This window comes from Wolffia australiana, chromosome 10 (genome assembly GCF_029677425.1).
Source record: "Wolffia australiana isolate 7733 chromosome 10, ASM2967742v1".
Classification (NCBI taxonomy): domain Eukaryota; kingdom Viridiplantae; phylum Streptophyta; class Magnoliopsida; order Alismatales; family Araceae; genus Wolffia; species Wolffia australiana.
Window position 1 is genome coordinate 6,561,211 of NC_135844.1, and position 15,272 is coordinate 6,576,482.

Sequence of the window (15,272 nt, forward strand, 5' to 3'; positions counted from 1 at the left end):
AGCAAAAACGAGATCAACCTTACATTCTGATTTCGGTGCTAAAAGCAAGTAAAGACGGAAACAAACTTACATATTTTACATTCTGACGGAGGAGTTTATCATCCCTTTCCTCTTGCCTCTATTACATTCTGATCGGAGTTCACAGAAAGACCATCGCCAGCGCGGAAAACGGTGAAGTGGAAGCGTTGAATGTCACACTCCCAAGAAGAAGATAGCTCGAAAACAACAATGTCATCCACAGCGAGCTGATTCTCCTTCACGAACAGCTTCCACCCGGTCGCAAACTCCACCTTCGAACACCTCCGGCGATACTGCACCCACCATGCACCTCCGTTGCCCTTGATAACGGCCCTCCCTTCATCTCCGGCCATAAACTCCACCGCAAACTTCGAAGGAACTCCCTGCAACAACAAGCGCGCGGTTTATTCTTTTCATTCCATCTCTCTCTAGGAAAGCGGAATATCACAGAACCCTTTATCGTTATCGTCTATCACAATCGACCGAGATCAACGAACAGACGATGACGATATCGTACTTGTCTACTGTTTCAGACGAAAGACGATGACGATTTCTTCATCATCCTCATCTAGAGAGAACGAAGACCCTTTATCGGAACACTCCACAATGCAAATCTGCATCGTCCGCAGAACTTGAAGTACAAACGCAACCGTCATCGAGAACCTGAAGCCGGCGATAATGGTTATGGCGTCGTCTACCGTCAAGTTTGCAAGACTTACAGAGACACTGACGATGACGATTCTGTCTCTGCATCGTCATACTGTCTAGGAAGAGAGATGGCGACGATTACGTTGGAGCCATCTGGAAGAGGATGAATTAGGGGGCAAACAAAGACACTTTGCGACGGACCAAACGAAAGTTTCCGGAGACGTGGGTCGGCTGCACGATGGTCAAGAAGGCCGGGCGAGAGAGAGTGAGCGCCTGCGCGGCTTGAAGGGCGCCCCGCTCTCGCAGCTTCTTTAAGTGGGTGCGTCGACATTGGGGCATGACGAGAGGACGGACCGTCGTCGGCTTCTCCGGCGGTCTTTCAGACTTAACGTCGCTTCGGCGCTGAGCGGTGGCAGGAATGGAGGCCTGTGCGGGTGGCCTGCGTTGTTTTTCCCCTCCGTGGGGGGCGAAGACGATGACGGTGAAGCGGGAACCGCCGGTGAAGGAGAAGAGGAGGAAGTCGGCGGGTTGCAGAGAGTGAGCCGCGGCGAAGCGCTCCCAGCCCTCGTCCAGGAAGACGGCGGAGCCGGTTTTCTTCAGCTTCACCGGCCATCGCCGGTCAGCGAAGTCTTCGAGTTCCACCGTCTCTGGAAGCTGCTGCGTCTTCAGCTCCGCCATGAACTTTCTCGGGAGGCTCTGTCGAACCCACTCGAACGGGTTAATCCTCCATGGAAAGGTCTCGGTCGTGGGAGAGAGAGCGAGAGAGAGGGAGGGTGATAGAGAGAAGCGCTTACTAGTTCGGCCATGGACATCATGGAAAGAGAAAGGTGATACGGGTAGAAGAAGAGAAGGAGAGGGAGACGAAAAAAAGGAAGAGAAGAGCAGGAGGAAAATAAAGCTTGGAGGAGACAGGAAAGAGAGATATATCCATATAAGAGATTTAATCGAGTGAGAGAGAGAGGAGAGCGACTAAGCGAGAAGAAGATAAAGACAAGAAGAGAATGGAGAGAGTGAGAGCTAGGACGTAAGAGAGAGAGAGAGTGAGAGCTAGGACGTAAGAGAGAGAGAGAGTGAGAGCTAGGACGTAAGAGAGAGAAAGTGAGAGATAGGAAGTATGAGAGAGAGAGAGAGAGTGAGAGATAGGAAGTAAGAGAGAGAGAGTGAGAGATAGGAAGTAAGAGAGAGAGAGAGAGAGAGTGAGAGATAGGAAGTGAGAGAGAGAGAGAGAGTGAGAGATAGGAAGTGAGAGAGAGAGAGAGGGGAAGATAAGGGAGAGCGGGGGAAAGAGAAAGATAGGATGAGAGTCATGAGACGGGAGAGACGCATATATAACAGAAGAAGAAACGTCTTCAGCTCGGCGATGAACTTCTTCGGGAGGCTCTGCCGATCCCAACCCGGCAGGTTAATCCACCGTGCAAAGACCTCAGCTTTAAGAGCAAGAGTACGAGGAGCGAGAAGAACAAGAGAGAGAGAAAGATAAAGAGAGAGAGAGAGAGTGGGAGAAAAGAAAAAATAGAAAGAGGGGGGAGAGAGCCGGAGAGAGAGAGAGAGAGGTTCTTACCAGGCGTTGGGTGTCGACATCGGCGAGGATGATCTTGAAGAAGTTAGACTTGCTCTTTGCCATTCCAAAAACGAGAAAGCGAGGAGAAGAAGACGCCTCGGTAAGTGTTTTACTCGGAAGATGCCACATAGCGTGTGTGTAGGAAGAACTTAATGATGGTCTTATTAGAATCGGCGGCAAATCTTCTTCATAATGCTTCGTCTCTCTCTCTCTCTAACCCCTGCGTGATTCGACAAGTGCATTTGACGGGACAGAAAAACAGAAACCCAAAACTGTCCTAGAAATGCTCTCGAGGCCCTGAAAAGCCGCCGCTTGGTACTATTAGATGACTTAGGGGTGTTAAATTCACCGTCTTTGTAGTTGGATCAGTTCTTTCTCTACTCTCTAAGGGAAATGTCCGGCTGATTATTTAATAACGCCTTTTTAGATCTCGTGAGGCAGACTGACGTCTTCTTTGCCCAGCAACTTCAACTGGGGAAACAGTGGAGAAGAACCCAAAAGTAAATAGGGATCACCCTCATAGATGACAGTGTTCGCCTGTCCATCCAAGAGCCCAAAATTGAATGGACGATATCAGACAGGCTAATCATGCACGCCTTTACTGAACCGGAAATCTGATGTTGGATACTGGCATAAGTCTTCATCAAGGATATTAATATGTTGTTGGATATTAGTTGGTGCAGTACCTATATCTGATGTTGTTATTAATATTTCCTGATATTGGCACCCATCTTCATATCAAGGGTTGGATGATAATATGTATTTATATCAATTTATTTGATAACAACATTTATTTACACCTCTAGGGTTGGATGACAATATTTATTTACATCTTAAGGGTTGGATATCAATTTTTTCGACATCCGACATTTTACTGGGAACATAAATATGTAATTAAGCTATTGGGAGTCATCTAATGTACTCTGTTTGAGCGTTGGTTATATTTCTTAATTGATTTTATCAACATTCAATTAACTTACACTGGTTGCTCTCGTAATAATGCATATTAGTTCATCCTAGCCCAAAATGAGCCCAGTGCCATGTGAAGACATTGGGGCCAAATATGTGTCAAGTGTTGGGTTCTGTAGTTTGGTTCAACCATGAAAAATACATTCCATGGATGCGGAAGCGTGGTCGATCGATTCTCAATCGATCTATCAAAATGAAATTTTGTAGTACCTTTTGGGGAATACGTTCCACCCTTCGTTCTGAAGCCGTTCACGCGCCCGGCCTCTAGAAGTATCAACGCGATCACTCGGAGCTTGGATCTCCACGTCTTCTTTTTCACTTCTTCTTGAGAACCTTAAAGATCTCCTCACCATGAAGACACTCTTCCTTGGAAGTGTAGAAGAGAGTGGAGAGGGGAGGGGCTCTCAAATGAAACTTGCATGGGTGTCTAAAATGAGACCCCTTTCTCTCTTTATATTTCACTTAAGGTTTTTCTCAAAAACCCTCCAAAGAAAAATATATCCACCAATGCCCTTATGACCTTGTGCGTGTGACCCTCTAGGCCCATGTATCGTTCTAGTTAATAACTTAAATGACCCAATAACATTTATTGACCAACCTTATAAATTAACTATATCAACATATAGATTAATTAAATAAGGATCGATTTAACCCAATCGAAAGGTTAAGTTTCCAGCGCATGGGGTGCCAAGCTACACCTCGTGCTCTAGAAGATACTCAGTAGTCTCAAACTCTCTCATTGAACCTTTACCATCATCGGTTACTGTGTATGTATAATCCATCATCCGCGCGAGACTCTCGAATGAATTAGAGCATGGTTTATCGTCAAACTCTAATCCGTCATTCGATTAGTATTGATGCGTAACGAGGATCATCGAAGAACGCTTTCTCCAATATCCTCTCTACCCTGGCCAGGGATTTTCTTGCATCGTCTTCCTCGAGTCAATCTCCTCTTATATCGAGGGCAGATGATCCCATCTTGACCACTCAATCATCTCCGTAAGCTTCTTACTAGATCCAATCTATAACTTATTTGAATCTCATGATTAGAGACTCATATATCACAGTCAAAATCTAGTCGTCCGCTTACGAGATGTCCTTAGTGTCTCAAGTCAGTGGATCACTTATACAACCGTGACTTGAATCAACCTGATTGACGTTTAGGTATAATACCATTCAGGGATTCATACGGATCAATTCAGTGAACTCTTTCTCCAAAGAGCACCCACTATCTGTCCTTAGTGTCACCACACTAATAGCCACAGGATCAGCTATAGTTATCGAATAAGTAGGATCAGCTAGTGCTATTCTATCCGGATAGTTTGATGTCCGTCTTGACTATCCTCAAATAGGAATATTTAGAATACATGTTTAAAGACTAGTGATCACTGTATTATAATCTCATCATAATTCACTATGTTATTGCACGTATTCATGGACTTCATTATAAACATCACACGGAATAATAATGAATGCAAATAATTTATTCAATGAATTTAAATATACATGGTAGTGTGATTGGCTTGACAGCCACATAATATCCATCATCAAGCATATGTATTTATTATAGGGTGGGTAGAGCACAGAGTTATTTTCAATTTATATTTATTCAAAACGATGTTTGCTCTTTTTAACTTTTCTTTTATTCAAAACTATGGGATAGTGGGTGAAAATTTTTAAACCGGTATGCAGATGCTGGTTATCAAATATCCAAACATCAAATTTTGGTACATTGTTCAATATCTGACATTTGGATATCAGATTTTGATATGGGCTCCAAACTTAGGTATCAGCATGCTATGTCCAAACCCTTACGATATCCATCTCATTATATTTAAATATTTACCCTAAATAAAACATTATTAATTCATATTCCCAATAGAAACTAACTGTATTATTCATTATGATGTATGTTTATAGTGTAGAGCTCAACTCTTCAAATTTGCAATAATTATGAATTATATCTATCAATGATTTTGTTAGATAGTTTGTATGTATGGAGTCATGTTAATTATATCAATGAATGAAAGGGTATTAAATTTCTGCCTTTTATATGGGGAACAATGATTTTGGGCTCAGTCTGGTATTTTGAAATTTATCAGATCCTTGACGAAAAGGGTCCATTCTTAGACAGATTCTTAATCAATACAGACTAGTGGTTGTAATATCTTATAACTACATATTTCAAATCAAATAAAAAATTCAAGAGCCATAAACCAACGAGCTAAACAGAGATAGGGACCTAAATTTAGGTCCACCCTTAGTTTTGGACCGAAATTCCTAGTGTGATTGATCTAGTTTTCCATTATGGAATGCAATTCTATACTTACAAGCCCAGAAATCCAGTAATGATCCATTAATGACATGCATCACCCTTTTCTCCTATACTTATAAATACATAGTTAAATTCAAATATAATTTCAAATAAAAAATTCAGTTTCAGAAACCAACATCCAACACAAAGGTCAGTTCCGAAAGTTAGGTCCACCCTTTGTATTGACCAAAACTCCTATTCTGGTTGATCTAATTTTTATCACGTAATGTTAGTCCATACCTGCACGCCGATAAATACAATAATGATCTGTTTTTCCTATCAAGATACTATGTCATTATCCATCAACTTCTGGTCATATCAAGGATGGTAGGCCATATATAATGTGTCTATGTATATATATAAATTTATGTGTGTGAAATTTATCTGTGATAAATATCCTTCAATAGTAATTAGATGGATCACTATATTCAAAATATTTCACTACATATATCCAGAAAATAAAAAAAATTTGATATATTTTATTGGACTAATGTTCTTTTAAATTAATATGATCATTATCATATTAGTTTTGAAAAAGTAAATCACTCAATGGTGACTAAAAATATAAATAGTAAATTATTACTCATAAAATTTAGAAATCAATTTGCTACTTAACTCCAATCGATACAATTCAGTTGCAGAATGGTTTCCTGAAAAAAAAGTGTAGTTTAAAATAATTTATAATCGTACACCAGATATTTGGGAAACCAAGACGATTTTTATCTTGATCTTTTTGTTTAAAGGTCACAACACCCTAGAATGCAGATTGGGATGTTTAATCAGCTCAATTATCAAGACTAAATGTCATAAGATTTTATCATTCATGAATAATAGTGTGATTGCCAAATTAAATTTTAGCATCACAAAATAAATGTCGAAAACTATTAATATGTGTTTAGTTGATAATACATTGAAAACAAGTTGCCTACTCAAGCAGATTTGACGATGTTCTCATCCCAATCACTTTGATTTTCTTTAAAAAAATGATATCATGGCTGTTCAAAATAAAAATGAAAAAGTGTTTTCTTTCCCACAGTTGATGTCTTTCACTAAAGCATCCAGGGAAGACCACTATCAATTCAACCTATTTCAGACCTTGAAGGTTTGTAAAGATTGTAGGATTCATAGTTTATCGTAGCCTAATTTTTTTGTAGGATTTTCAAGAAGATTAGAGATTATTTACATGGTAACTTGTGAACAGAAGGTTCTATGAGAGAGTAGGCATAGCCTTTTTAGTGCCTACAACATGATTCATAGCGTCACGCCCCGTGAGCTATCAACTAAACTTATTGATTGGATTAAACTAAATTTTGATTAATTAATCTCCATCTTGGTATTTTTGAGAAATAAGGTGGACAAAAAATATGTTTTATAAAAAATTCTCATTCAGGGTAAATAGGATAAATGCCTGAACGATTTTCACCCATATAAGAGCCTTTAGATCCCATCCTTCTTCTCCTTTCACTCACCGGTAGACATGGTTGTTCTGTTCTGTTCATTTAAAACAAACAAAAAATTCGCACAAACAAACCGCACAGGGGTCTGTTCATTGTGCTGTTCTTTTTATGTGCAGAAATTAGAACAGATGTTCGAACAATTCGCACAAATTCACACAAATAGAACAGTTCGCACAAACGAACAAATTTGCTCAACCAAACAAATTTGCTCAAACCTAACAAATTTGCTCAAATGAACAAATTTGCACAAAGCAAACAAATTTGCTCAACCAAACAAATTTGCAAAAATGAACAAATTTGCACAAAACGAACATAATTTGCACGAAGAGAACATAATTGACACGTGGAGTCAAAAATTGCAAACAATTGTTCGTAGATTGCACCAAATTGCACAAAATGGCAAAAAAAAATTATGCATCTACCAAAATATATTATACTAAAAGTATTCTAATTTATTATATATTATACTAATTCACAACACACCATCTTCAAATTTGGTTCTGTTACCTTTACAAATTAGAAGATTGCCAAAAGTTGTTCTTTAGTGAATCTTGGTCTATAGTGGATGTCTAACTAAAATAGAACTAATTAATCTTTAGACCGGAGATCCTAATTCATCAACAAGGGGATTGAATTCTCACTATCTTCGAAGTTAGTATTTTCATATAGAAATTCTGTGGATCAACCAAGTTCTGAGATCTGGATTGTGACTAAGATTAGCTGGTGATAACTCGTGCATTCTGGCTGGTAATTTTTTCTCAATATCTTACATTATTATAACTAATGCAACTGGTTACAAGTCGGTATGTCAAATCTCAAGTTTTAGAGGGAGAGAGAGCCAGAGTTGGAGAGTGGGAGAGAAAGAGAGATGGATGGAGAAACGGAGAAAGAGAGAGAGAGAAAGAGAAATGGATGGAGAAATGGAGAGAGAGATAGGAGAAATGGAGAGAGAGCTAGAGAGAGAAAGAGAGACGGAAGGAGAAATGGAGATAGACAGAGAGAAAGAGAGAGATAGAAAGAGAAATGGATATAGAGAGAAAGAGAGAGATAGAAATAGAAATGGAAGGAGAAATGGATATAGAGAGAAAGAGAGAGATAGAAGGAGAAATGGAGAGAGAGAAAGAGAGAGATATAAGGAGAAATGGAGAGAGAGAGAAAGAGAGATGGAAGGAGAAATGGAGTTAGAGAGAGAAAGAGAGAGATGGAAGGAGAAATGGAGAGAGAGAGAGAGAGAAAGAGAAAGATGGAAGGAGAATTGGAGAGAGAGAGAGAGAGAAAGAGAGATGGAAGGAGAAATGGAGAGAGAAAGAGAAAGAGAAAGAGAGAGATAGAAGGAGAAATGGAGAGACAGAGAGAGATAGACGGAGAAATGGAGAGAGAGATAGGAGAAATGGAGAGAGAGAAGAGCCGCGCCTCCAGCCTTCCCCTCCCCCCCTTCCAGCGCTAATGGCTCGAGGACCAGCCCCAGCAAGGCCAGCGCGAAGAGCTGCGCCTGTGAGTCCCCTGCGACCAGGATCTGCTTGCGATAGCTGCAGGAGAGAGATGGAGTGAACGAGAGTATGAGGGAGAGTGGGAGAGGCAACGAGGGAAGAATCGAACGTAATTTTTTATAAAATCCTTTAGAAAAAATTCCCACAATGCGAACCGCACACGGGTGTGTGCGATGTTCTGTTTGCTTCCAAGTTTTTTCTATTTGGAAATCCAAACAGAACGCACAATTCGCTCTAATTCGCATAGAAGGAACAGAACGACCATGTCTACTCACAGGGGACTGACCCTCCTGATGGTATGAAAACCACAATATTATGAGGGGAACTTAATGTAAGGGACGATTAAGATGAAGAGGACAAGATTCAATGTGTAGAGGATTGCGTGGAAAGGCTCAACATGGCTTGCTTGAAGAACGAAGAAAATAATGTATTTTGATCTGACCAAAAGTCACTTAATCATCATGGCCTCAAAATGATTTAAAGATCTACTACAATTCTGCTTCATATTTTACTATGTAAAATTGGTGTCATATCTCATCAATCATGGCCTTGAAACCCATCGCTTTCTCCAACCTTCACCCATAATGATTTGGAGGAAGGGGGTGGTTATAGCCTCAAAATTAGGGTTTTAATTCATCATTGGTATTTGAGATTATTCAATGAGAAATATAAACATGTACTTCGTAATTTTAGATATTCACAAGAACAGATCATCTCCACATGAAATGAGGAATAAGGATTTAGTATTATTCATATGGTGATTATTGATATCGGAAGAGATAATTCTTAACACAAAGTCAAGTGATGAGGAAATACAAGGTGAGATAGCAATATCAAGTCGAGGACACAGTAGTTAGTATAAAGTGATAATTCAATTTTGAGACGAGCAAATGAAAGTGAGAATGTAAGGATGATGATACGAGGCGCGATAGGAGTAGGGTAGAGAATGAGTCATATACATAATTGGCGCAAAATGATAAGACATGATTTCGAAGACATACGAAGGTGGTGTGACATCAAGGTGTGATCATGGAAACAAATTAGGCTACCGACAATGTCGAGAAAGAGAAATGTAAGGTGAAGGTGGTTACCTTAGATCATTACCTTCTCCCAAGATCACGACAGTCTGAGAGTGCAGATAAACTCCCCCTCTTCTAGGATGGTTCTTCCCACACACTTGAGGCACTAAAAATACAGTTGTGCATATCAAAAACTCATTATCTTTCAAATAGTCCACATGATTAGGAACCAAGTTTAATAATGATTTTGATAGTAATCCACACCTATAACATATCAGAGGGTATGGATGGAAATAGGAGAGGGAGACAAAGCAACCCTAAAAAGTTCTGTTCAAATCGAACCTATGGATCATCGGATATCGTTTTTGAATCTAGAGCGGTCCAAGCCATTCGTTTTTTTCTCTCTTCCAGTCATCGGCGCAGGCGCTTCCTCTTTTTTCATTTTTAGTTGACCCGTCCAATCAATAGATTTAATAATTATGTGATGGTCTCCTCTTCGGCAATCACACGCTTCGAAATTACCATGTGTACCTGCAAGAGACCAAAAATCGCTTTATCTTTGTTTTAACTATTATGATCTGGCAGCACATCTCCACGTGCCACATGCAGCACGTGTTTTGGTATTGCACATCAACAACCTTTATAATTTTTAGTCAATCATGGGGTTGCACGTGTGCGCCACATCCACCACCACAATTGGTGAGTTCTTTTTCCTCTTTTATTGTTCTTCTCTCTGTCAATTCTTGTATAAGATTTATTGCGATTTAAAACAGCTCTTTTTTTATATTAATTCACGCCATTCCTGCTAAAATAGGTAGCTCAAATGTCAGCTGATGATTGTCACATTATGGCTTCACGACTCTTGATGCCATAATTGTGCCTTATATAGTGATTAGCACAGCTAATATTTGTGAAAACGCGTAACTGGTCACCATTCAATGAATTGAATGGTGGCACATGCCTGGAAAATATTAAAGCGGAAACAATCCATTATAAATCATTCTTAAATAAATACAGAATCATAAAAATATAACAGATATATAATTAGACTTAGACAATTCATATCTGATTGAATATAAGTCCAAAATATTCATAAAAAATTCAATCAGAAAATTCATTAAGGTTATGATGTTGAAACAAATCCCAAAAAATCAATTAAATCCAAAAAATTAGAAAACCAATATAGAATAGATTTGATCATCTTAAGCTTGATAATACACACATATAAGTTTTTATTGCATAAAATATGTAAATTTCAGAGAAATAAACCGATAATTTGTGTTTTCAGGTGGCACAACATCAGTACAATGGGGGCTAGAAATGTTTGTAGATGAGGGGTGATAAAATAAAAGTTAGGGATTAAATTCATCATTTTGCCCTTTTAGGTTTAATCAATAAATTTTTAAAACTCCTTTACTCTATTAAAATACAGCAAGTTAGTGATGAGTACGAATAATTTTCATATAGAATGGTGATTATAAATTTATATTATTTAAATTGTGATTAAAACATGAGAAAATATTCTTATTAGATACTAGGTGGAAATACAAGGAAAATTTGGGGCACAACAATGCTAGTAATTTATTATTAATATTTAACATGATTAGTATAAAGGGTAGTAGATAGGATGTAATAATATGAGCATGATTATGACAAAGAGAGAGGGACGGGGTATAGTGTCATGATGACAAGAAAGAAATCTATTAGAGAGATAAATATGTATGTGATGAGATAAGGTTTTATAAGTGGGGGGACGGCAAAGATAATGAACACATACTAATACAATGTGCATAAGAAAAGCAAGAGTGGATTTTCATGATATGATGGTGTGTTACGATTTTAACCTAATCAGGGTGGTGAAGAAAAAACAATGTAAGGTGTCCCTCTAGGACCATGTAATTTTGCAAGTGCGGTTAATCTCCTCCTCTCTGTTGTCTCGCCTTAATCACCGAAGACCCCACGAAGAAACTTGGTGATAATTTTCAATCAGCCCGAAAATCTAGGCAGCATGTTCAATGATAATTGTTATAGGTATTGGTCAACCGATTTATAGATACGAGGGAAAGGATCAGAAATAGTGAACTAGTAAAAATATACCTACAAAAGTTTAGCTGAATCAGCCTTTAAGGGTAGTAGATTCCTTTGAAGTTGGACCAACTTGGCCATTCATTTGAGTAAATATTCTCTCACAGGAGCTCAGGTTACTTCAGATTTAACAATTAAACATTAGCAACCTTAAAAATCTGACAATCATCAGCTACCAATCCCCTCGTTATCCACAATTGACGCCTCTGATAATGAGATCTGACATATGCAAATGAAGAGTAAAAATAATATAATGGAAATGTTTTTCTTATATGTTCTACATGGTAATGCGTTATTGCAGCAAGTAAGCACTGATAAATAGAAGCACTGATGTAATCATTATAAACATAAATTTATGGAGTGGTGATGCAGATTCCGGTGCCACATTAATGTGATTATCTCATTCTTCGCCCATGAACTGATGCCATATGAATGGTTTAAGATTTTGATTGTTTAAGCATTGGGAAAAAGTTGGAATAAGAATTTTTTTCCCTTTCTGTTCATCCTCACTTATTATGAGTTTAATCTCATATTTTTATTTTACTCCATGTCACCATGTTATTTCAAAAAATGCAACAGTGTTAGTTTATCATTTGCCTTAATGTCATCATGATTTTCTATGCCATAGTGACATCGTTTTCCAATGAATTGTTGTCGTAATGATTTTGAATGTTGATGATTTTTTGCCATTCGATCAAATCAAATGAAAGATCAAATGTCAAATAAGTGGCAAGTATAAACATAAAAAAGAGGTAGGCCAAGAAATAAATTATATTAAATAAAAAATTGATAGAAAATGAAAATATAGATTCCAACTTAGGAAAATAATCTCTATGAAATATTATTTCAAATAATTGAAAAATAAATTATTCTGTCTCAACAAAAATAATACATTTGAGAAAATGATGTTGAAAAACCTTAAAATACCAATAAATCAAAAATAAGAATATCATCCTAATTATTGATTTCATTATTTCAGGCTCAATAAAACATCTAAATTTAATGATATGGATCTAATAATTAACATATTATCAAGGAGGCATGCCATAGATGTTTGATGTTGTTCAGGAAGGATGGGACAACAACAACATTGACAAGAGGGCCAAGGAGGGCACAATGGCACAAGGGTGAGGAGGGAGAACTGGGTGGGGAAGTTACTATGTGGGTAGGGTGGAGGGTCGATGGGAAAAGAGAGGGGGAAAAGCAGCTTAGGGTAAGGAGTGGGGGAATCAAATGATACGGTTAACGTCCCTTGATTTATATATATAAATCAAGGGTAAAGTTCAACAGAGTTTAAAGACTGGGGGGAGTCCTATGAGAGAGTGAGCTTGATCACAAGAGATGTAAAGTCAAACATTCATTGAGAGTATTGAGACACCATAGGATCATTGTGCCTTCACTGGATATAATTAATCCTTTCTATTCATGTCTTTTATCTATGTCCAAACCAGCAGGGGTCAATCTTAAAATTCCTGAAAAGGCTAGCGTACAATTTTTGTATACTTTTTTATACAAATCATGTGATAATTATTTCTTATACTTCATGCACATGTCTATTTTGTATGGGTCAAGGGATGATTTAAAGATGACTAATGGGATGTTTCTTAGTAAATTGAAACGATGTACCTAGTGGGGTATACTAACATCTTAATTATCTCATTAGCATCATCAATTTTACATTTAAATTTCCAAAATATACATATTCATGTTATAATGGCGTAAAATGTGATTTTTCCATTCAACTAAACTTCTCTACATTTTATAAGTTTGCGTATGTCTGCAGATATATTTGAAGGCTCAAAATAAAATCTATGTTTTTAATTTATGTGTTATCCCTCTGACGCAGTAACAACCGTATCCTCTAGTTTTCATCCAATGATTGGACATACCAGTCACTGGGTAAGGCATATTTTGGTTTCACAAGTTGTGAAGCCATAATGCCCAATCGTAACATTATTTGTCTTAGTTACAAGTGCACAGGGATGGATAGCATAATCATTAAATTAAAAAAAAAATCAAAATAAATGCAATGGACAAGAGAGACTCATGTTGCCATTATAAAATTTGAAGAATAAAAAATAAGTAAACCCATGTTGATGCCCTCCACACATGACAACATGTGAATGCAACTACTGGCTGAAAAGTTAACAGTTTATTTAAACTTTACTTCTTATGTTGGCTCATGTATAGACCTGATTAATGATGATGATAGCCAGGAAGAAAGTGAGAAAAAAATTCCCCAACCATGGTGTCCCATTGTATTTGTACTCGGACATGGTGTCCTAAAACTGGTGTCGCGCTGGGATGGAGGAGAGAGAAAATATCCAATGGCTCAGATTAGCTCAACTTCAACAAGTGATATCTGAAAATCTCAAGGACTTTTGAGATGAAATTTCAGGATCAGTATATGAGTTGAAACCTTGTTGTACGTTTTTTATGCAACATGCCAGGCTTGGGAAGAATGTCTATGCTCTTGTTTCAATGGTTAAAGCACGAGCATTACAAAGTTGGTTGTGGTTGCAATTAAAATACATAAAATAGCTTATAATTCTATTTCATTATGTTATTCGATTAGATAAATGGACTTCTGTTCATGACTCTCATTCTACGTTTTTTCTCACACCTCAAAATTGTCATTTATAGAAGCTCAAGAGATTCAAGATAATCCCACTACCTTATCTCTATCTCTATTCCTCTCTCTCTTTGGCTGAAACTAAAATTTGGATATATGAATCTCTATCTTGTCTGGATAAACCCCTACTGCAATACTCTGCACTAAGTAATTTAGCTTGCACTACAAACCTCATTGCATAAATCTCATTTAAATAATGACAAATTACCCGAGAAAAATCAAGTCAATTCAATCATTCCAGGAATGTTATTAAAACCTAATACAAGTAAATAAGAACTAAATCACAAATATCAAAATTAAGTATGAGTGTTCAACGTTAATATTAGGGGTATTTTAAGGCTTTGGTACGATTCAAGCAATCTGCCTCATGGGCCACCGATGTGTTCACTTAATCTGTTGGAGATGGGTGGCCCAATAATTAAAGCTAACTTATAGAACAAGTCCACGACATACTTTGACTGAACATTAACTCATTGAACTGAGTTATAAAATGCCCATAATAATGAATAACAATTATAAATGGTACTTCAAATTATTCTTCAAATATGAAGAAAAAACTGAAAAGATCAAAAGAGAAATAAGTGAATGAACCTCAAAATGCATTATGATATTTTCCTCACTATTTTCCATGCGCCACTGATTTTTTCCTATTTTTCAGAATTAACGTGGATTAAAATTTATTACTCTAGGGTTGATGATTAAATCACATTTTTTCAACACTATCTTAGAATTCCACCATAAAGATTAATGCTCACTTTATGCTGTTAATACCATGACAATGTCATCATTAAAAACTGTACGACCATGTAAAGTTCGTGATATCATTAGTGGATTTGTCTTGATATAATGGACCACTTTTCATACTACAGCTGATGTTGCAAACGTGACGAGGGAGAATTCTGAATGGATTGTTATCATGCATTAATGCCTAGATTCTTGTGATGATTTAGCAAGTTAATACCTATGTGGTCGTGACATTATACCTAATGCGTATTCTATCTGTTTAGTCTGGCCATTAGTAAATCTTATGGTTGACTTTAGAGGGATGAAGGTCAGTCATTTTTTAAGAGACTCCTCGT

The 15,272-nt window shown here is 37.5% G+C and overlaps 1 protein-coding gene across 1 annotated transcript; it reads right to left on the reverse strand.

The window, feature by feature from the left end:
- On the reverse strand, positions 1-2,513 carry LOC144708605 (putative B3 domain-containing protein Os03g0621600). The gene is made up of 3 exons (XM_078582006.1): positions 2,228-2,513; positions 868-1,362; positions 1-401 (listed from the first exon to the last, which is right to left on the reverse strand). The coding sequence occupies exons 1-3, from the start codon at positions 2,354-2,356 to the stop codon at positions 99-101; spliced, it is 927 nt and encodes a 308-aa protein (XP_078438132.1). The 5' UTR covers positions 2,357-2,513; the 3' UTR covers positions 1-98.
- Positions 2,514-15,272: the final 12,759 nt, after the last annotated feature.